At 38.3% G+C, this 23,840-nt stretch overlaps 1 protein-coding gene across 5 annotated transcripts in view; it reads left to right on the plus strand.

The window, feature by feature from the left end:
- Positions 1-23,595, plus strand: part of Dock11 (dedicator of cytokinesis 11) — a 185,079-nt gene extending 161,484 nt beyond the window's left edge. For 2 of the 5 annotated variants that reach the window (XM_087599791.1, XM_087599792.1), the window contains 9 exons: positions 162-268; positions 6,266-6,388; positions 8,762-8,875; positions 9,879-10,025; positions 14,876-15,086; positions 15,794-15,984; positions 16,462-16,562; positions 17,916-18,054; positions 23,143-23,595. In XM_087599791.1, the coding sequence (XP_087455917.1) occupies positions 162-268; positions 6,266-6,388; positions 8,762-8,875; positions 9,879-10,025; positions 14,876-15,086; positions 15,794-15,984; positions 16,462-16,562; positions 17,916-18,054; positions 23,143-23,262 (1,253 nt within the window). In that variant the 3' untranslated portion in view covers positions 23,263-23,595. 5 annotated transcript variants of the gene reach the window in all.
- The last annotated feature ends 245 nt before the right edge of the window (positions 23,596-23,840 follow it).

Here is a 23,840-nt window from a genome sequence, read left to right on the forward strand (position 1 = left end):
TAATAAATCTGAGTAACATATGAAATTACTTTTACAGCTGAAACATGTACTTATGACTTTGACCCACTTCTATTATTAAAAATAGCATGTCCTTTTAAGGGTGTCTGTTATTGACCAAACTTTTTTTGTAATAAAGACTCCATTTCTGGTTTTCCACACAGAATTATTCCCTAGCGGATGTTCAGCATTCAAGAAAATTACTCCCAATATAGATGAAGAAGGCGCCATGAAGGAAGATGCTGGAATGATGGATGTTCATTACAGTGAAGTAAGGTCCCAGGGCATCATCGTTTATAGACATTTCCCATTTCAAAATTTATTTATATTAAATTACTAGATCTGGCTTAAATTTGAAAATGACTAAAGGTTGGTGAGCTTTAAGTAATCAATCTGTCTAGGCAAAGGAATTCTGTTGGCAGGGTAGAATCTTGTCTCAGTAACTCTTCCCATTATCTTGTTTTAAAATACAATATTTAGAGGGCTGGAAAGATGGCTTAGTGGTTAAGAGCATTTGTTCTTTCGGGGACCCAGACTTGATTCTCAGCACTCACATGGTGGTTCATAGCCACCTTTAACTCCAGTTTCAGGGAATCCGACTCCCTCTTCTTGCCTTCATGAACATCATACACTCCAGTGGTATACCTATGTACATGTAGGCAAAATAGTCATAAATAAAATGAATAAAAGTTACTTTAACCTGGGTTCGGTCCCCAGCTCCGGAAAAAAAAAAGTTACTTTAACCTACAATATTAACCATCTTTATACCATGATCTCTGTGACCAGGTCCCACCTAGCATATGAAAAATGACTCCAGAAAACTAGAGTTAAAATTGTCTTTTACTTAAAAATAGGCAAAATATTTGTAACAAAATAGCAGGAATGAAGTGTCCTGCTCCCTACTTCAGATAGATAGAAAACAGCTTCACTTGTTCATCAGTAAAGATCTGTTAAGCACCAACATAGGATCAAGCCTACAGACTTGGAGATAAAAGGACTGTAAAATAATGAACTATGATCTCCAAGTTCTGCTCTGGAGATAGCCATTGAAATAATATAGGTGTGCGATATGAAAAGTCAGAGGTATAAGGCAAGGAAGATTAACATGGTTGTGATATGAGAGGTGAATTTCAGGTGACTAGATAGAGACTGGAGGTGGAGGCAGGGAGAAGGCCAGTCTTATTGTCTAGATGTGTGGCAACTATGTCATAAACCACAATAGTAAAAGGTCCAGTTTAAGCATGTTTCTCAGTTGGCAGAGTAATTGCCTTCCGTACACAATCCCTGTGTTTGATATTCAGCTACACAAGAACTGGTTAAGGTTCTCCATGTCTATACTTCAGTAGGATTGGAAGTTTTCATTTCAAGCCTATTTTTGGTACATAGAGAGTAGGACACTAGCCTGACCTACATGAGACCCTTCCTCAAAAAGCAAAACAAAGCAAATATTCCTAGGAAATACCATTAGGAAGGGGAGGAGAAGAAAGAACTGCCGCTTAGGAGAGCGAACAATCTATAGGTATCTCTACAGCTTTGGGAATTGTGGGGAAATGATAGCTACTATTTATAGGGAGATTGATGAGTGCAAGTTTTTAAACTGTTTATAAAAAGAGCTTTAATTATATATTTTGGTGGAAGATACATGCAGAAAACAATTCAATGAATGACTATCATTATACTCATATACAAGCAAGTATCTTCAACAGAGTTATATAATTTAACTATCAAAAATTTTCTATTTCCATGATAGAAGAGAAGAGAAGAGGGGAGTACATGATAGGGATGCATGGTGATGTCACAAAGAAACCTGTTGTCTTTGTAAAAGACAATGAAGGAAGAATAATCAAAATATTTTAAAATGTATTGGGGAGGGGAAGCCTATATAGAAGGGGAGGGGGAGGAGTTAGGGGGATGTTGGCCCGGAAACCGGGAAGGGGAATAACAATCAAAATGTAAATAAGAAATACTCAAGTTAATAAAGAAAAAATATTTTAAAATGAAATCTATTACCTCTAAAATAAAATTTTAGATGCCAAGTTTTACAAAAAGACAAATGTGACATTCACAGAGATATGTATTTGTTTGTTTTGTTTTTAGAGACAGGGTTTCTCTGTGTAGTCCTGGCTGTCCTAGGACTAGCTCTGTAGAAGAGGCCAATCTCAAACTCACAGAGATCTGCCTGCCTCATGAGTGCTTGGATTAAAGGCATGTGCACCACTGTCTGGCAAAATTCCCTTCCTTTCATAACAGTTGCACTGACCCAGGTATGGCGGTAAATGCCTATAATTCCATCTTTGAAGGCAGAAGCAGAAAGGATCTCAAGTTCCAGGCCCACCTGAGCCACATAAGAAGGCTCTACCTCCGAAGAAAAATTGCACAAGGAATGTACTATGCCAGGCATGGTGACTCAGACCATGTTATCAGAGGACTGAGGCAGGAGTATTGCCAAGAAAATTGTCAGGTGTACATAGTTCCTGAAGAGCCTGGCTACAGAACAAGGCCCTGTCTCAAGTGAGGAAAGGAGGAAAGAAAAAGAGAGGAAACAAATCATTTCACTTTTCACAATCTGAGACTTAGATATACTTTAAAATTCGGTTGGTATTATTATGTGACCCCACTCACAAACAGTACTTCACAGAAGACATATTCTTCAGCTTATCCTCCCCTTCTAAATGGCAGCTTTAAGTTATCCATACAGATGACCTTGTAAACATATTTATTGGGATACTTTTTGCTCTATAGTAGTAATCTATACATTTGGGTTTTTTGTTTTGTTTTGTTTTTGTTTTTATAAATTAGAGTACGGTGTTCAACCAAGTACCAGTTTTTCTGGGCCCACGTAGGGTTTCCACCTCATGCTCTCATATCTGAAGTAGGTTAAACTGATTTAGAAGTTATATTAAAATGAGTCATATTCGACAGTACACATCATCTTTTATCTCAGAAGTCTACAGGAAGAGGAAAGAAGATTGTTGTGAGTTTTGTCTCTGCATCTGCCTCTCTGCCTCTCTGCCTCTCTGCCTCTCTCTCTCTGCCTCTTTCTCTTTGCCTCTCTCTCTCTCTCTGCCTCTCTGCCTCCCTGCTTCTCTCTGCCTCTCTCTCCCTCTCTCTGCCTCTCTGCCTCTCTCTACCTCTCTCTGCCTCTCTCTACCTTTCTCTGCCTCTCTGCCTCCCTGCTTCTCTCTGCCTCTCTCTCCCTCTCTCTGCCTCTCTCTGCCTCTCTCTCTGCCTCTCTCTCTGCCTCTCTCTCTGCCTCTCTCTCTCTCTCTCTCTCTCTCTCTCTCTCTCTCTCTCTCTCTCTCTCTCCCTCCCTCCCTTCCTCCCTCCCTCCCTCCCTCTCTCTTTGCCTCTGCCCCTCTGCCTCAGCCTCTCTGACTCTGACTCTACAGTGCTAAGTTTAGAGTTATGTGCCACCATGTTCCTGCTAAACTTCTTACTATAGCTATTGAAGGTTAATATGCTGACTCTTTACTCAAGTGGTCACCCTGATTGAGTAACTGCTGTATAGGAGGACTATATGAGTTACAGAAGAAAACAGTCTGGATAAATAAGCTTGTTCCCACCTTTAAAGAATTATGGTTTATTTAGAAGGTCAGTTATTGAGACAGTATGTAAATATTGTAGAACTATAAATATTTGCCCCATTGATTAGTTAAAAGGGGAACAAATTATTTTACCTTGCCTTCCTTATCTGGACTAGGAAAAATATCTAGGAGGTCAGTACCTAAACTATTCTAAGAAGGGGCTTGAAGTGCTTCTCTGTTTTGGAACACTTGGCTTGTTGAATGAGGAGATTATAGAAATATTAATCTCATTGCAAGCTTTGTGTCCACATGAAGGAGCTTGTTCCTTGTGTGAGTGATGGAATGTTTTCAAGTTTTCAGTGACATGATCAGTGACAGATGAAAGCCTTTGGTCTGTCTGTAGAGGATGTATTGGGAAGTGCCAAGGCTACAGTCAGGAAGATCAGTCAAGCAAAAAAGTAGCAAGGTGTTGAGCTTCAGCAATAAATGGAGAAGTGGAGAAGTGTTGGATTTGAGAAATATCTAGGAAGTAAAATTAATACAGCTTGGTCCTAAGCTCAGAGGATGAGTGAAAGAAGCGGTTGTATTCATTCCCTATCATCTTCTTCTGTCCGAAGTGCTATACCATAGCATAATATGTTAGGTAGCTGATTAACAGCAGAAATTAATTTCTCAGACTTCAAAGTTCTAGAGGAAAGCATGAGTGACAATGTGTCCAGGAAGGGCAAAACTTTCAGTGCACTGATAACACCTTCTTGCTGTGTACTTGATGGTAGAAGAGATGGGCTCCATCTCTGGATTTCTTTTCAAAGGGTGCTTGAAATCCAATTCAGGGTTGCTCTGCCTTATTATGACCACAACTAACCCACCTTCTACTACCATTAGCAAGCTTAGAATTTTCACACATGAATCTGAGAGAAACAAATACTTAGAGCAGAGCATTGAGGCTGTCACATTCAAAACACCTTCAAAGTGTGTGGCTTCAAACAACAGAAATGTACTATGTCGCCATGTGGAGTCCAGAAATCTGAAAATGAGGCTTCATTGTGGAACTTCTTTCCCGGAGTCCAGGTAGAAGCCTTCCTTGCCTTCTGGTGATATCTGTTGATCCTTAGCATTCCTTGGCTTGTAGCTGCATTGATTCTGTTTCTGTCTATGTAGGCACATATTTTCCTGAATACCTGCAAGAAAATAAGGGTGCCACCCATATTGTTTTGAAGGTTCACTCTTTAGCAGTATATTCATCTTTTTATTAATGAATTATTTTATTTATTCAGTATACACATCTTAATTATATCTATAACACCCTTTTTCTGGATCAGGTCACATTCTGAGGTGGCTGAGAACTTCAACTTGCAGTTTAGAGCAGTGGTTCCTAACCTTCCTAATGCTGCAGCCCTCTAATACAGTTCCTCATGTTGTAGTAACTCCCAACCATAATATTATTTTGTTTCTATTTAATAACTGTAATTTTGCTACTGTTACAAATTGCAATGCAAATATCTGATATGTGACCCCTGCGAAAGGTCATTTACCACCACCCCCAAGGGGATAGCAGCTGGTAAGTTGAAAAGCTCTGATTTAGGGAAATACAATTAATTCAGTTCATAACAGGATAAAGTAAAAACTGCACCTCGTTTCCAGCTAAAAAATTTATAGAATATTGCCACTTGCTACATAGAAATGATATCTACAGGTTGCATTCAGTTATCTAAGAAACAAACAAAGGTCATTTTGGCAATCAGTTCTGTAGATCTGATGGAAAACAAATTATTAACTCAGCCAGAAGCACAGCAGTTGGCCTAAAAGTCTTTTTCTGTTGTTGAGAACATGAGATGATACTTCACAAAGTTGTAGCAAGAGGCTGTTACGATTCTCGCAGGTGAGAGAGCTCTATCATAGGACATTAACCTATCACTGATGTTCAAATCACATGAAGGAAGAGTTCATCCTCTGGGTTGTATGAGTTTAATTAAGACCTAAATCACTAATTCAATAGCTTGAAAAGCTGTCCCATTCCCTTCAAACTAATGTTCTATGCATTGTTTCAGTATGAAAGAAAAGTGATATAGATGTACAAGCTTAGTGGAATTTACCTTGTTAAGCATTGTTACATCATCTATTTAGTTACTTATTGTTAATAAAACATATTATATGTGTATGATTCATTATTGATCTTTATATACATGCATACAAATCCATTGATGAGATCTCTAAGCATACTTCTTCTACCCTTACCACCTGCCCTTCCCGACCCTGGACCTTTCCATTCTGTAGTATATCACTCTTCAACTTTCAGGTCAACTGAGCCCATAATTTAGAACAAACAAAAGATTCAATTCAACATGATACTATCTGCAAGTAAAGTCTCTATTTTCTCTTAAACAAAACACATACAGTTTACTGTTGACATTAATGTCATATGTTAGAAACATTTCTAATTTCCTGTTAACATTTGATTTTGAAAATACAGTTGTGAGACTGTATGTGCTGGCACATACTTGTAACCCCAACAATTACAAGGCTAAGGCAGGAAGCTCACCAGTTGGAGGACAGGGCTCCATAGCTAGGTCCTGATTCTAAAGAAAGACATGGTTGGGGGAAGGTGTGGCCATACAAATATATTTCTGTGCATTTGCTTGAACTTAGCCCATTTGGCTTGTTCTTTAATAAGTTAAGATGGTTAAAAATTGATTTGTCTAAAGCTATTTTTAATACCCAATTGAATGTTTCTCTTTATCCAGGAAGTTTTGCTGGAGTTACTAGAACAGTGTGTGGATGGTTTGTGGAAGGCAGAGCGATATGAAGTAATTTCTGAGATTTCCAAGTTGATCATTCCAATTTATGAGAAACGCCGTGAGTTTGAGGTAAGGGGTGAACACATTGCCTTACATACTTTGTTTCAGGCTTGTCAAAACACTGATATAATGCTGTTCCTATCTTTATATTCTGATGTCTTCTAAAGAAAATATTGTGACATTGGAATTTTATCACAGAACAAGTATCCTTATTTTGTCCTTCTTGTTTCTGGTGTCAGGGATGTAATTTAGGGCCTTGAGCATGATAGACACATGTTCTGTCTCCAAGACTCCCTCAGTCCAAATTCTAGCTTTCCTCCCTGGACTGTCGAAACTATCAAACATCCATATCAGCAAGAATGACCTAAAAACATTATTCTTTTCTTTCAACTTGAGTGCAGGGACTCAAAGTACTGGCTGACCATGATAGAAAAACATAGTGTGATGCCAGTAATAAGCCAGCTGTAAACATTTGTCTATCAATGTGCTCTGCCAGGAAAACTGTTGATAAATTCTAATGAGTGGCTACTGCCATGTACATGGAACAGAATTTTTTAATATTCAAGTCTTTGGGCCCATATTACAATTTCCACTGCAAATGTACAAAAAAGGGGAAGGAGAATTCAAGCTATTTTGAGAGGAGGTGGTGGGACGAGCTGAATATAGTGACATACAAAAACAAACAAACAAAAAACCTCAAAACCCATTTTAAACTAAAAGACTTCAAGAAGTCCCTGAAGCTGACCAGAAGTGCTAAATCCCTCCTTCTCCAATATAAATGGTAAGGACTGCTAGAAGACACTCTCAGACCATCCGAGCTGCCCAGAAGAGTCTCAGATCAACCTAGATTCCTGAAACAGATACTCTTTGACAAGTTAGCTACCTGCAAGTGTGCTCCAGGATTTTAGCTCTCCTGGGCTTTCACGAGTCAGGCTCCAGGGTTTAGACTTTTGAAGATACTGCTATCTTTCAGTCATTTTTGCTCATATAATGGCTCAGCTTGCCCATACTATTAGCAATCCACACAAAACTCATTTACTCAACAGAAAAAAAAATGTTTGAAAATATTGACAAATTGAGCTGGAGAAACAGCTCAGCAGTTAAGAATACCTGTTGGTCTTGCTGAGGACCTGCGTTCAGTTTCCAGCACCCACGTGGTGGTCGACAACCATCAATAAATCCAGTTCCAGAGGATCTGATATCATCTTCTGACTCCTGTGATGTACAGTCATACATGCAGACAATGCATCACACAAATAAAAATTAAATTTAAAAAGGAATTTAGTAAGTATACATGAATAGGTAAAATTCACATGTTCATATAATATAAAATATTTTGCACCTCCAGGCATTGAACCCAGGCTAGGCAAGTTTTCTACCACTCAGCTGTAACCAGATCCCCTTTATTGCAACTTTTGAGGTAAAGTCTTGCTAACAGCCCAGGATGGCCTAGTACTGTAATAAATACAGTAATACTCTGTCTCAAAAAATAAATAAAGAACAAGAAAAAGCCAACATTAAAAACCTAAACATGGATAGTTTTTTTCATAAAGATGAATTGGGTATTTCTTATTTATTTATTTCTTATTTCAATTGTTATTCCCTTTCCCGGTTTCTGGGCCAACATCCCCATAATCCTCCCCCTCCCCTTCTATATTGGTGTTCCCCTCCCCATCCTCCCCCCATTGCCGCCCTCCCCCCAACAGTCTAGTTCACTGGGGGTTTAGTCTTGGCAGGACCCAGGGCTTCCCCTTCCACTGGTGCTCTTACTAGGATATTCATTGCTACCTATGAGGTCAGAGTCCAGGGTCAGTCCATGTATAGTCTTTAGGTAGTGGCTTAGTCCCTGGAAGCTCTGGTTGCTTGGCATTGTTGTACATATGGGGTCTCGAGCCCCTTCAAGCTCTTCCAGTTCTTTCTCTGATTCCTTCAACGGGGGTCCTGTTCTCAGTTCAGTGGTTTGCTGCTGGCATTCGCCTATGTATTTGCTGTATTCTGGGTGTGTCTCTCAGGAGCGATCTACATCCGGCTCCTGTCGGTCTGCACTTCTTTGCTTCATCCATCTTGTCTAATTGGGTGGCTGTATATGTATGGGCCACATGTGGGGCAGGCTCTGAATGGGAGTTCCTTCTGCCTCTGTTCTAAACTTTGCCTCTCTCTTCCCTGCCAAGGGTATTCTTTTTCCTCATTTAAAGAAGGAGTGAAGCATTCACATTTTGATCATCCGTCTTGAGTTTCTTTTGTTCTAGGCATCTCGGGTAATTCAAGCATTTGGGCTAATAGTCACTTATCAATGAGTGCATACCATGTATGTCTTTCTGTGATTGGGTTAGCTCACTCAGGATGATATTTTCCAGTATGGATATGTTTTTAACTCTTGCATGATGATACTTAATGTCTGCCAAAATCATAAATATAAGTTCTCTATTCTCATTTTTTCAGAAACTGACTCAAGTCTATAGAACTCTCCATGGCGCTTACACAAAAATTTTGGAGGTTATGCACACCAAAAAAAGACTTTTAGGTACTTTCTTTAGAGTTGCCTTTTATGGCCAGGTGAGTATGCTTTAGCAAAGTTCATTTATCAAGTTGTTTGACGTTTTAAATGTTTCCTTTGACTTGTTAGATGGCCTTTGTGCAGTTGTTCCTTCTGGAAGTATGTATTGCCTTTCACACAGCAGGGGGCTTGTTTTTAATATTCTAGTTCACTTTGGTTCTCCTGTCTTTAGGTCAGGGATGCAAGGTATGGACTTCTCAATAAAATTCATGAAAAAATACATGTTACTTTCGTCCTTCTACCAACAACGTGTTTATACACTTATGAATTTGAATATATACACGAAAATATTACATGGGAATAATTAATAAAATTAATAAAAAATAAAAGCATTTTCATATTACTTCATCCCCTTCCAGACAATAATATGTTAGTATGCTTGGCCTTTTGACAATTCTCAACTTATTCAAAGTTAGAAAGTTGACTATATGCATGTGACTTTTAATATATTATTAATACACTAAAATTAAAATATTAATATGGTCTTAGAATTTCTAGTTTTGTGTTAAAACACAGTTAGTAAAAGCAACTTTTGGAGGAAGGATCTATTTCAGCTTATAACACTCTGATCATAGTCCATCACTGAAGGAAGTCTGAGCAGGAACTCATGCAGGGCAGGAACCTAGAGGCAGGAGCTGATGCAGAGGCCATGGAGGAATGCTGCTTACTGGCTTTCTCAGCTTACTTTCTTATAGAACCCAGGGCCATGTGTCCAGGGATGGTCCCACACAATGGGCTGAGTCCTCCTACATCAATCACGTACCAAAAAATCCCCTACAGCCTTATCTGATAAGACATTTTCTCAGCTGAGATTCCAACTGCCCAAATTACTCTAGGTTATTTCAAGATGGCATAAAACTAGGTAGCATAAATATATTAAAACTAGTATTAATAAGTATTATTTTAAGTGTATTCAGATATATTGTCACTAGTTGTGCTGATACTCTTGAATGTGTTTTCACATACTGTTTGTAAATTGTTATTTGTTTACCTTTATAATAGTCCTTTTTTGAAGAAGAAGATGGGAAAGAGTACATCTATAAAGAACCGAAACTCACGGGCCTTTCAGAGATTTCCTTCAGACTTGTAAAACTTTATGGTGAAAAATTTGGAACTGAAAATGTCAAAATAATTCAGGATTCAGACAAGGTAACCTGTCTCATACATTTGGAAAGCATTGTTCGTTTCTTACAGGCCTAGTACACTGCTCCTGATTTGTGGGAGGGAAGTTGTCTCTAACTCCCTGGGATTAAGATTACAGGTGTGCACTGCCTGCTTTGTTACGTGGCCAAAGGGGTCACATTTGAGGCCCTTCTGCTTGCACTGGCAAGGGTGTTACTGCAGCTCCTGATTCCCCCAATGTTTTCTTTGTTTTTTGTTTTGTTTGGTTTTGGTTTTGGTTTGTTGTTGTTTTTTGGGTTTTTTGTTGCTGTGGTTGTTGTTGTTGTTGTTTGATTTAGTTTGGTTTCTTGACTGATCTCAAACTCAGAACAGTTTCCCTGCTGTTGTGATTACAAGTATGGGCTGTATCTGCATGTCTAATGAAGTCAGTTTACAGAGAGTTAGTTTTGGTCTCACCCTAAATATTATCTACCCCGTTAGGCCCTATCATGCATAACAAGGTGTAAAAGGTCTAACAAGAGAGACTTTTGTGGGAAATGCACTAATCCTTCTAGACAGCCTTTGGGAACTAACAGTCAGACTGCCTGAGTCCTAACAGTTCCCAGGATGAGAGCTCATTACCTAGGTAGAAAGGATTACCACAGTGCAGAGTTTGTGGCCACATTTATTCAATAACTTTCTGTGAAGCCCCTGAAGTCAAGTCGACAGCAATGATAGAAAAATCTCACCTCTTTATTTCCTAGAAACACCTGTATCGCTTGTTAGCTGAATTATCTTTAACATGGGCTTAAGAGCTTTAAAAGTAGATGTGATGATTGGTTCCAGATATTTGGCAATACCTCTCTTCAAGTTTCACTAGTTTTGTTTCATTGGATTAAGACAGTAGAAAATTACCTGTCCTTGCAACCTCAGCTCATTTCCATGCTCTTGACTGCTGTAGAAATGAATAGGTGATGGTTAGTGAGACACTGTGGACAACCTGTCTTTCTCCTTTATTCTGCCTTGAAAACCTAGCCCCAGATGCTGGTGAAAAACCACTGCTGAGCAGCCAGACTCCTGACATTATTCTATACTTCTCATAGGCAACATACAAGAAGCCATCTTTATTCATATAAAATGCAGGCATTAGTTATAATCAGAGTTATGGGTTCTACAGCCATACAGTCAACCAACCATGGATCCAAACTATTCAGAAAACCAAGCAGTTTGAGACTTTTCATTATTTCGTTTTCCTTAGTTTTGAGACAAGCTCTTACTTGTAGCCCAGAGTAGTCTAGAATTCCCTATGTAACCCAACGATGTGTGTCAGCATTCCTAGGGAGACATGAGCAAACATCTACTCATCCCAGATAGAAACCCAATAGCAGACCAAAGTGAGGATGCCACCAATGTACAATTTATTGAACCCGTGAGTGTTTTCAAGGTTATTTAGAGGAATATAGGTCGGAAGTTATTTATTAGAATAGAAATACCTCAAAGACAGCTGTATCAACCAAAAGCCCAACCTAGCATAAATGACAGCTCCCAAAAGCAGGCAACTTCCACAGATTAGAAAGTATCTTTTTCGGGCAACTAATAAGGGCTGGGCCTCTTCCAGATAGTTCAGCTTGTCTCTGAATGGATCTCAGCAGTCCTTATAGAAGCTTAGAAAAGGAGAGATCTGTTGAATGTGGTCAGTTTCAGTGACCCTATGAAGCTACCGAGTAGTTTACTTCCTTATCTGAGCTTCCCTCCAAGATGGAATATTTTATGTCCAAGAACATTGTGTGTCTTGACGAGTTTCCTTGAAGAATGCAATGTTTCACCTCCCTTTAGAATATCCTGTATCTTAGGGATCAAGATGAAGGGCTTTGTTTACCTTGTAGGAAATTGTTACACAACAACATTCACCCTAGCCAAACATTTTTTTTTTTGGCCAAACATTTTTTTTAAACAGGATCTGACCTAGGCAGGCCTGAAATGCAGGACCTGCCTCCACCTTCAGAGTGCTGAAATTATAGGCACATATCACCATACCTGCAAGATGTTTTCCTTGTAACTGTTCCCTCAGTAATAGAGTATAACAAGCAATTGCCTAGCGTTTACATTGTGTTTGCTAGAAGTCATCCCTAGATGGTTTAAAAGCTACAGAAGGGTAATTTTTAGGTTCGGTTCTCTGCACCAATATTGCCAAGATTATAAGGAATTTTACTTTTAATATGTAATGGTAAAAGTAAAGGCATTCTTGTGTGTTTTGGGGGGTGGGGGGAAATTACGGGCCTGGGCTACCATGCTAAGCAAAATAAAAAGAAAAGCAAAGGAAACTACTCTTTTTGCTTGCCAAAGAACAAAACCTGCTTAAAGACACAATCAATTTGAATAGAAGTTTAGCAGTGTCTTTCAGGTTCTTAAATGTATGTGTCCTTTGGTCCAACAATATTATGTTTGAAGTTTTATACTATAAATATACATGTATATGGTTGTTTGTTAAAGGAAGTTTGGTGCTATAAAAGCCTGGGGAAAGCTTGATACTCATAATACCTACCTGCATGGTAGTAATAATGTTTAATAATAATAATAATGTGTAATATATAATAGGTAGAGTCTTCTAGGAATGAAAAGAGTGAATTATTTTTATTTGGGGGGGGGAGCGTTGTTGAGACAGAGTCTCACTTTGTAACCTAGGCAGGCTAGGAACTCTTGTGTAGTCCAGGCTGGCTTCTAGCTCTTAGCAGTCCTCTTGCTTCAGCTTCACAAGTGCTACAATTATAGGTGTTATTAGCCACCATGTTTGACAGGGTGAAGGATTTATAATCAGTATGATGATATCAAAAATATGTCACTAAAGGGGAAAAAAGCAAGGTGCAAGAAAATACAGATGGTAAGTACATTTAAATCCGTATAAACTTATCTCCATACATAAATGGGGCTAGAATCTTGGCTGAAAAAAGTTTTTTCTGCTATTTATGTATAAACCGTCTATTACTTATTATGTGCATGTATGTTTGAGGATTTGACATCCCACTTGAACTTTTTATTTTCTATTTATGTTTCATCTTAGCCAAATAATTACTTTTACTTTGACTGAAGGTTGTTTTTTTTTTTAATAAAATTCTAGCTTTTAAATGTTAGAGAATCATTTCTGGGACTTTTGGCTAAAATAAGTGTAATAAGAAAGAAAGGTTAATGTTTCCCGAGCAAGCTAAATAAATAGAAGGTTTGTAAAGAGGTTAGTAGGGTTATGACATTTACAGTTCCCTGTCTTTATGCCTGCATATGTGGCGAGGATAAAATCATACAGAGACTGTTTGGGGAGGGGTGGATTTTTATTGGCTTTCTTTTCCTTCCTTCCTTTCTTCCTTTCTTTTCTTTCACTAGACAGACAGATGTGATGATAAATAACCAAGATAATAAACAAGTCACCCAGGACACTAGGCAGACTTTGTTGAGAAGACACTGAAAGCAGATCCTGAGTTTTGTCTGGAGTTAAGGCGAAATGCTAGAGAGTTTGAGAATCTGCAAGTGAACCTTCAGCAAGGACAGCAGCAGCAATTCTTGGCATGGAATTTTGGCAACGGTCACTAGACTTCTGCATTATCTTGTTGTTGTTGTTGCTGCTGCTGCTGCTGTTCTCACTGGGAATTGAACTACATACCTTGTACATGCTAGGCTAGCATTCTACCACTTGAATTATACCCCCAATCCTGCATACAGCTAACCTTGTACGTCTGCAACATACAATCACTGGATTTTCTTTTGATCCCTTTCCTCTCATGGCTAGGATTAAACTGATGTAGATAAGAATAGCTACTCCTGAAGGCTAGAGAGATGACTCCATGGTTAAGAGCACTTGCTTCTCTCATGCAGGATCCAGGCTCAGTTCCCAACACACACATAATGGTTCCCAACCACGTTTAACTTCAGTTCCAGTGATTCCTTTGTTGTTCACTTCTGGGCTTGGCAAGAACTACAAGCACATGGTACATATGCATACATACACACACATGTAGACAAACTCATACACATAAAATATAAAAATAATAAGACTTTTACAATATTCATTCATGATATAGATACTACTTGTGGATAGCCAAATTGGTATACTACTTTGTCGCATAATTAGGTTATATATACAATTAAAATAATTAAAGCTATATTCATCTTTGAACTAAATAATTGTTTTCTAAAAACCACACCATTCAAATTCAAAGATGTTCTCCAAAACATGATTTTCCTAGCAAAATGTAAGAAAATGAGCAATATAATTCATGTGCATTCACTCAGCCATTAAAATTATATTAAGCCACTGGGGGCTCACACCTAAAATTCTATCACCACAGTAGCCAAACCAGGAAGACAACTGCAAATTTAAAGTTACTGAGGTTTACCTAGAGAATTCTAAGCTAGCCTGAGCTACAGTGTAAAACTCTGTCTCAAACAATATAAATAAATAGTGTTAATGCTATGGTCAACACTCCAGTACAAACTATAGTAGTTTCAGCGTGTTCTTATTGTGGTAGACTTTTCGTATTACACAACTATTTTAATAAATATTTTAAGAATAGGATTACAAAATTGTTCAATGTAATCTCAATTTTGAGAACATATATGCATACAAAATTGGAAAGAAATATGTGAAATGTAGAAAATGCTAATTGCTGAGGGATAAGATTGCAGTGGTGTTCTCTGTTTCTCCTATATTTCTGTAGTCTCTATAGGTTTCTGTACCTTCCCTATAATCACTGATAAATGTCTGTAAAAACACAGCTATAATCTCACAGGTAAGTGTACAATAAATCAGGAGCACACTTATAATGGCTTGTTTCTTGTGTAGTCTCAAAGCAGTAAGCTATGCTTTCATTTTCTTTTCATTGATTTAAAAAACTCTCTCTTTATAGGTAAATGCCAAAGAGCTTGATCCAAAATTCGCTCATATTCAAGTCACTTATGTGAAGCCCTATTTTGATGACAAAGAACTCACAGAAAGAAAGACAGAGTTTGAAAGGAATCATAATATCAACAGATTTGTTTTTGAGGCCCCATACACGTTATCAGGCAAGAAGCAAGGCTGCATAGAAGAACAGTGCAAACGCCGCACCATCTTGACCAGTGAGTAGGAATTTTATGTTACTTTCGTATCTGTCTTGGTCCCTTCTCATGTACACAAACAAGTACCAGCTGGCCAGCAGGAACATGTGGCTGAAATTTGAATCATTTGTTATTTTACAAGTTTATACAAACATGTCCTTGTAATAAACGATCGTTTTCCCATATGTCACTCCTAATTGCTTAAAGGTGTCTCATAAAGATAATTATATCCTTTCATCCTGAAGCAGAAGGAAGCAAGTTGGCACCCTTAGGAATTTTTCTAGGAAAAGTATGGGAAGGCATAAAGCAAGTTGATTCTGGGTTTTTCCTAGAATTCTACTGAATAAATTATTTTCTAAAATTGGTTTTGTGCTGCCTCATCCAACCTTGGTATGACGAGGTCCTGGTCTAATTGTAGCTTGTTGTGCCTTGTCTGGTCGATAATGCTGGGAGCCCTGCTCTTTTCCGAAGAGAAAGGAGGAGGAGGAGGAGGAGGAGGAGGAGGAAGAGGAGGAGGAGGAAGAGGAGGAAGAGAGGCAGAGGAGGAGGAGGAGGAGGAGGAGAGGGGGAGGAGGAGAAGTGAATTTGGGGGAGAGGGGAGGTGGGAGGTAGTTGAGAGGAGTGAAGGGGCGAAAGTATTATATGAGAGAAGAATACATAAAATGAAATGAAAATAAATAAAATTATTCCATTGCTACTTTCAAAACATTGGTCTTTGTATTTCGTAGCTTCAAACTCATTTCCATATGTAAAGAAAAGGATTCCTATAACCTGTGAACAGCAGGTGAATTTAAAACCAATCGATGTTGCTACTGATGAAATAAAAGATAAAACTGCAGAGCTACACAAGCTTTGCTCCTCTGCTGACGTGGACATGATTCAGCTTCAGCTAAAGTTGCAGGGCTGTGTCTCTGTTCAGGTATGTTGGTTGATTGCACAACAAACACAAAAGGCTGTTGATGTTTCTTTTGCTTTTGTAAGGGCACAGAGCAAGCATCAACTACCTGTTAGGTTCTTTTTGGGCGCAAAAAAAAACTCAATATTCTTTTTTAACATGAGAAACAAATCACATTTAGTTTATATGAAGTTTGTATTATATCAGAAGACATTACCACAAACCTCTAAGACTGGCCATGCCCTGTATTACTGCATCAGAAATCATTAACTAATTTATTGGTGTATCATTTTGCCAGATTAATCCCTTTGGTTAATAATTTTTTTCACACAAGCTTCTCACGAGCAAAATAAATAGACCTCTAAGCTATGGGTTCCTTAGGTATTTTATTGTGTATCTGCTATCTCCTCAGCCCTTGGGGGGTGTTTAATGAAAAGGAAAATGCAAACTCTTCCTGCACATGCTTGCCACACTCTCATTTCTTTCTCTTCTGTAATTTAGGTCAATGCTGGTCCATTAGCATATGCGAGAGCTTTCTTAAATGAGAGTCAAGCTAACAAGTATCCACCTAAGAAAGTGAATGAGTTGAAGGACATGTTTAGGTAAGTGTTAGTCTTCAGATCAGACCTCTATTCTATTTTCTTCAAAAAATAAAACAGAAATAAAAATATTCACTAAGTACGGGTGTTCTCTGCATTTGCAGTGATTAATTGATCGCCAAATGGCACTTTAAGTGGTTAGGAACCGTATGATCTGTTTCATACTCTGAGGCACTGTCACTGCTCCTGTGACCCAAGGGATTAAACATCCCAGCTTACTGTATTGCTTTGGATATTTTAAACGACACAAACATGAGTCTGTATTCATTACACGATTTCCTTCTTTGCCCGGTTGACCTTGTATTCTAGTGTTTCAGACCATGTAGGAAGGGGTGCCGTGGAGCCACGAAGGTTGCACAGGCTTTCTTCTAGTCCTTGTGTTGTTCCTTCTACTCAGACTCAGCACCACTAGCGACTATCTTACCTTGTCTTCAGTGAGTAGCTCTGTAAGCTAAGGCATGTCTGAAAGGTCAGAAAAAAAGTCTGACTCATATGTAAACAGATATTAATTATAAAGCATGACTAATAGAGTGAAATAGACTAAGGAGAAAGGTAGTAACCAGTAAGCTTCTTTACTCCTAGCTGTAATCATTTACTTTTTCTGTCTGGGAGTCATCATCCATTCCAGCTTGCAGACTGACCTGTATTCATTCCTTTACCAAAATGTATTAATAGTGTCTGCCTGGCAGGTACAAAGGACTCTACTAGTTGCTATGACAGGAATACATACTATGCAGGCAGTGAGGTACTTTTTTCCCTGTGTACATCCTCTCTTCATTGTGGGCATTAAACACACAGAAAAATAAATGAAGAAAATTAACTTTAACATATGAAATAATAGGAGAAAAGGCTTTCATGGCAGTGCCTCTACTCTTTGCCCCTATTCCCATCAGCCCAAACACTTTGCCCACACCATTACTAGCCAGATGGTAAGCCCCAAATGAATTCTGTTTCAAAGAGTGACAGTAACCAAGTCCATTAAGCTTCCTAGGGGGCATATATTTTTGAGCCAGGTGTTGAATTATTTTTGTTTTGTATTGAGACAGGACCTCACTATATAACCTTGACTAGTCCAGAGCTGACTATGTAGACCAGGTTGACCTCAAATGTACAGAGACCCACTTGCCTCTACCTCCTGAGTGCTGGTATTAAAGGTATGCACCAGGTACTGACCAAGTTTTAAAACAGATCAGAATACAGAAAACAAAGATAAAAAATGAAAGGTTTTTTTTAAATGTATTTTAAGCTAAGGAAGTAATCATAACTAACAATGAGTCTTTCTTTAAGATTTGTAAGTTGTCAAACTTATGGTTGGTAATTAATTTTTCTTCTTTGTATCTTCATGTTCATCCGCAGGAAATTCATACAGGCATGCAGCATTGCACTTGAACTAAATGAGCGGCTAATTAAAGAGGATCAAATTGAGTACCATGAAGGACTAAAATCAAATTTCAGAGACATGGTCAAAGAATTGTCTGACATTATCCATGAGCAGGCAAGTATTAACATCCTTAAAAGTAAGGGCAGAATCTGGGGTCCCTTGTGCTACTTAACAAAATATAATGGTTTGAAATGTATTACCCTAAACTTATTTAGCTCATAATTTTCATTACATTTTAATTTATTTACTTTGTTTGAATGCATCCATGTGTGGGTGGGTAAGTAGGTATGTGTTGTGTATGTGCCACAGTGTGAGGTGGCATGACACATATATTACCATGTGTGTATGAGTGGAGATGAAAGGAAAGCACGCGGAAGCCAGTGTTTCCTTCCATCTTGTGAGTTCCCAGAATTGAACTCAGGCTGTTAGGCTTGAGTGCAAACATTTTTACCTACTGAGTCATTTCACTGTTCCACACTTATATTTTAAAATTTGTTCCTCTCATATCTTCAACCATGTAAGTCATGTAATATGAATGAAACTTGAAGCAATTACCTGAAATGGCTGCAGAAGTGCTGATCCAGAAGAGACGAATTTATTCTTTATGCTGTGACATTAAAGACGACTAGCTAAGCAAGTTTACATTGATCTGATGATTGGCAAATTTGGGAGAATCCCAAAGAGGTGAAAAGATTATCTCGGTAGCTATGTTCCTAGATAATGTTCTTATCTTGGCTATAAGAAGCTCGATACTGGCCTTAGAGAGATGGCTCAGTGAGCATTGTGCCCATTTCACAAACATAAGGACCTGAATTCAGATACCCAGCACTCACCTGTCACCCCAGTGCTTGGAGTGGAGAATGGAGGATTCCTGGAGCCCATTAGTCAGCCAGCCTAGCCAAGTTCAGTAAGGCTCTATCTCCAGAAACAAAGTGGAGCCCGATAGAAGATACCCAATGTCATTCTTCTGGCTTCCACACACAAACACACAAGTGCACCCACATGAACCTGTACACCCCCATATAGACAAATATATATATATATATATATATATACATATATATATATATATCACATAAGCAAATACCATTACAGTTTTTTTTAACACGATGGCGTGATGTAGGTGACAGGCTGAATTACTGGGTGTTAGTATCAACTATAACTACCTTAGGGAAATGGCCTGAAAAAATAAAAGTGAAGACCTGATCCTAGCTCATAGGCAAATTCTGTCACCATTAAATAATTACCACTTTTACATATCTACTGATCCTTATAGAAATCCTGACCATGTTTGTAGACTATCTCTTAAGGCCCTAGAATTTTTGTTTACATATATTTTGCATATGGATTGCCTGTTAACCATTGAAATCTTTTTATCGTGTTTGTAAAAGTTGTAGCATAATTGTCTGCTTCCTCACTGAGAGTATTAGAGCTTATCATAGCACCTTCTTCCTTTCCCCATGAATGAAAACATGGAACAGATAAATACTTTTTCTCTCTGAACAAGGTTACATGTAGTCCAGACTGGCCTCAAACTAAAGCTAGTTTTGGATTCCTTATCTTCCTGCCTGTCCCTACCTTCCCAGTGCTGGAATTATAGACATGGTCCATGCTAAGCTCCAGAGAAAATAATTTGAAAGCTCGTTCCTACAGTCTAGCATGGTGTTATAGCTATAATTCCAGTGCTTAGTATGCTAAATATGTATGAGGTTAGTGAGTTCAAGGCCAACATGGATTACATACAGACTACATGCTATATAGCTTGGACTATAAGCAAGACGCCATTCCAGGGAAGGAAAAAAACTCACAAACTATTCCCAGAAAAGTTCATTTGTCTTAGAGTCTGGGTTTTTGTGATTGAAGGTAGTCATTCCATGCAGGAGACTCTCACACAGAGGTTTACCTTGCATTATGGCCCAGTGAATGGTAGATAGAAAGACTTGTCAAACAACAAAAGCTAGCTGGCTTTCGGTTAAGCTTTCTAGATCTTTGCATTTTTTTTCCAGAGCTGGGGACCGAACCCAGGGCCTTGCGCTTCCTAGGCAAGCGCTCTACCACTGAGCTAAATCCCCAACCCCGGTCTTTGCATTTTTTGATATGCTTTAACTTAAAGAGCTCTGGGAGATTTCTGGTGTTTCTGTGAGTTCACTTTTGTAATCATTGTCATCTACTCATTATGGAGAACCAGAGTGGACCAGAATTAAGTGGTTAATGAGGTCAAGTCTGGTCTCCTATATATCCATTCTTTTTGTTGTTTCTTATAAAGAAAAATAGTTAATTGGGGCTGGCTTACAGAACTCAGGTCCTCATGCTTAAGCAGATCCTTTCAGTCCTCAGAACTCATGCTGTTAAGACAACCTTTGATACAGAAAGAGGATGGGAAACCAAAAGTATTCAGCAGACATTCAGGGTAAAAAATCTTGTTTATCAAGTTCTGGTTGGCAAGATATGTCCATTCTTTGTAGCTGGAACCTTGAAGGCTGGAGGGACTTTCAGTGTTCTTTGTCTTCTTTTTGCCACCTTTACTAGCCTATTAGGGCTGAATGCAAACAGCAAGACATTTCTTGATACTAGGCAGGGACCTTTCTGCTTCCATCACTGCAATTCGCCCTTACTGCTTAGCACAATTGCAAAAGTACCATCACTGTCCTGAGGCATGTCCTATTAGGAAATGGTATACATAGCTGGTTCTTTGAAGCTGTCTACTTGATGACCCTCATTCCTCATAATACATGGGGAAAACCAGTAACAATGACTCCTTCACAAAAAATAGAAAACAATTGCACATGCTGTTTTCAGCCCGTGTGTACTGTCTGACAGTTACTTCATTTGCATGCAGCTGCATTGCCTAGTCTTGAATTCCAAATTATTCAAATTCAAGGCAAATTATTCAACTTGTTATTGCTACCTATGATCAAGATATTTAGAATGGTCATGTCCAGTTTTTCCACTAAAAGCATGAATTTTTCAAATCAGGTGGCTTCCTCCCACCTCCTGCATGTATCAATTATTTCATTATACTGTTGATATTTTTCCTAGCTGGAGGCCAATAATTTAGGCCCTTGATATGAGCTAACATTAGCTAACAAGAAAACTTTTTGTTTCTATGTGTTACATGTTTATGTAAACCATTAACTTTATAGTGAATTTTATAAATGAATTAATGTATTCCATAAGATGTTAGGTTAAACAAATATTTTTCAGCCATATCATTGAAAATGATCATGCTATCACAAAATAAACCAAGTGTAATTAAGTATACACTTAAATAGGAACTTTTCTATCGAGCCCCATACTTGATTTCTTCAAAGAAGAAATGGCCTTAATATTCCTTGGCAGTTTGCAATGTAATTTGTTATAGCATACCTATTATTTAGTAAAAGTCAAATTAAGTATACTTGTTTTCCTTAAACTTTTGGCCATAAATTTTTTAAAGAATAATTTAAGATTATTAATTGGAGATTTCTTATTTAGGTGGAGTCGGTGGTAGCCACTGTAGGATCTGGTAGGTTTTTCAACACAGCCTCAATGAACACCCCATTTGTTGGTCACATCTGAGAGACAGGAATAATTGTCATCAGTTAAATCTGTAGCATGCTTTCAGATTAGTATCATGAGTTAAGATTTTTGTATTCCTCTATGATCTATTTAAGCCTATTATTTATAACACAAATGAGAGGGGCACACAGAATTGTCATTTGTAGGACAAGGCTTAATACTAAGGCTTCAAAGCCAACTTGAAACCCTCATTTCCTAATTTGCATACTGTTACTGTATTAAAACATTCTGACTAAAAGCAACATGGATAGGAAAGGGTTAATTTGGCCTACACATCCCTCTCACTGTCCTTCATGCAGGGAAATCAGGAAGGGAATCATGAAGTAGAACTGTTTATTGATGTGCTCCCATAGCTTGCTCAGCCTACTTTAATATAAACTAGGCTCACTTGCACAGGGTGGTCCTATCCACAGTGGGCTGGATCCTCCTCCCACGTCAATCATTAAAGGCCAGTCTGTTGAGGACATTTTCTCAATTGAGTTTCCCTCTTCTTATGACCATAGCTTGGATTCAGTTGAAAATAAACGAACAAAAGCAACCAGCACATCCAGTATTTTTTATATTCTTTTTCATTTGTGTGTATATGTATGCATGTATGTGGTAGAGGGAGGGGTGTGTGTGTGTGTGTGTGTGTGTGTGTGTGTGTGTGTGTGTGTGTGTGTGTGCCTCATGTATACAATGTAGAGGCAAGGAGAAAAGGGTGTCAAATCTTTTGGAGCTGGACTTTCTAGCAATATGAGCCTCCCAGTGAGAGTACTGGGAGCCAAACTCAGGTCCTTAAGTCCTTTTAACCACTGAGCATCTTTACAGCCTTGAAAACTCAATATTAGAAAACCAAATCAAAGCAAACAAAAAAACTTAAGACCTGAGTTAAGACTCAAAGGGAGGCAATGGTAAGGTATGACTCAAAGAGAGGCAATGGTAAGGTATGACTCAAAGAGAGGCAATGGTAAGGTATGACTCAAAGAGAGGCAACGTAACGTGTATACTATTCTTTTCCTTTGTCTATTTCATTTAAGCATAAAACCTTTGTTGCTTTGGCTTTTGATCACATTAACTGACTAATTTTTAAAATATGTAGAGCAACATGAATGTATATCTTTATATAGATGTGGAAATATTATATTCACATTTTGTATCTCATTTATTTACATTGATTAGCTTATATAATCATATTTCAAATAGGTACTTTTGTTTCCTATCTTCATTTAATGTTATTCCAAGTGTGCAGGGAAGGAGCGTTCGAAAAGTCCCTGGGTGACTCCGTGCATAACTCTGTTAAAAGGTACATGGGTGATCCGTAAACTCTTATCAAAGAAGCCCTGGTGATGACCAATTAAAATAGAATTCAAAGATCACATCCTGTCTCTTTTAATTGAATTTTGCATTTCCCGAACCTTTGTTTTTCCTAATGAGTAACCAGATCTTTTCTGCTTTTTTGATACGCTGCCTTTGTAACTCAGCTGTGAAGACTAAAGCCGGTAATGTTATTCTTTGCTCTTTCTGCTTTCCGTCATTTTAAATAGCCCAGTGTCAGTGATAAATTCAAATATGCCTGTTATTTTATATACACAGTCTTTTTTTGGCACAGACAGCTTCAGTTGGTGATAATCATGTGGGTTTTGCTTTTGTTCTCTGTTTCAGATATTACAAGAAGACACGATGCATTCTCCCTGGATGAACAACACATTACATGTATTTTGTGCAATTAGTGGTACATCAAGTAACAGAGGGTATGGTTCCCCAAGATACTCTGAAGTATGAAGGAAATGGCAAAGAGACTGACCTTTCTCAGGAATATTTGGAGCTGTGCAAAGGGTAGCATTTAGAGATTGATATCTGTGGAGTATTGCCTCCTGACGCCGAAATCGTCATGCTTTCATACAGGGTGCTTACGTATCTGTAAATATTTAAGCAACTCGAAAGTGCCTGAAACTCGCAGCCGTGCGCTTGCTTTGTACTGTTTTGAGGTAAATCTATATGCTGAAAAGGAGAGCTCAAAACCATTCGTTCCATTTGCTTCGTTACCACTTACTAACAATGAGAATATGTAAAATTGTATAATGGAACTCAATAAAAGGTAAAACTTATTTGTAATTCGAAGTGAAAGAAATAATTCTTTGAATTTAGGGTTGTTCTTGATAAGAACTTAAATTCATTCTCATATAAACCCCTGGGCAAGAAAATGTTTTTAAAAACCCACAGGTCATGGATAATTGGGGAGAGAATTGAAACTACCGCCTATTAGGAGCTAAAGCCAGGGTGAAAAACAAAACTAAACAAAACACAGGACCATGCTTTAACAGGAAAACTTGGGAAAGAAAAGGCTCTCCTAGAAACAC

Source organism: Rattus norvegicus, chromosome X (genome assembly GCF_021556685.1).
Source record: "Rattus norvegicus strain SHRSP/BbbUtx chromosome X, alternate assembly SHRSP_T2T, whole genome shotgun sequence".
Classification (NCBI taxonomy): Eukaryota; Metazoa; Chordata; class Mammalia; order Rodentia; family Muridae; genus Rattus; species Rattus norvegicus.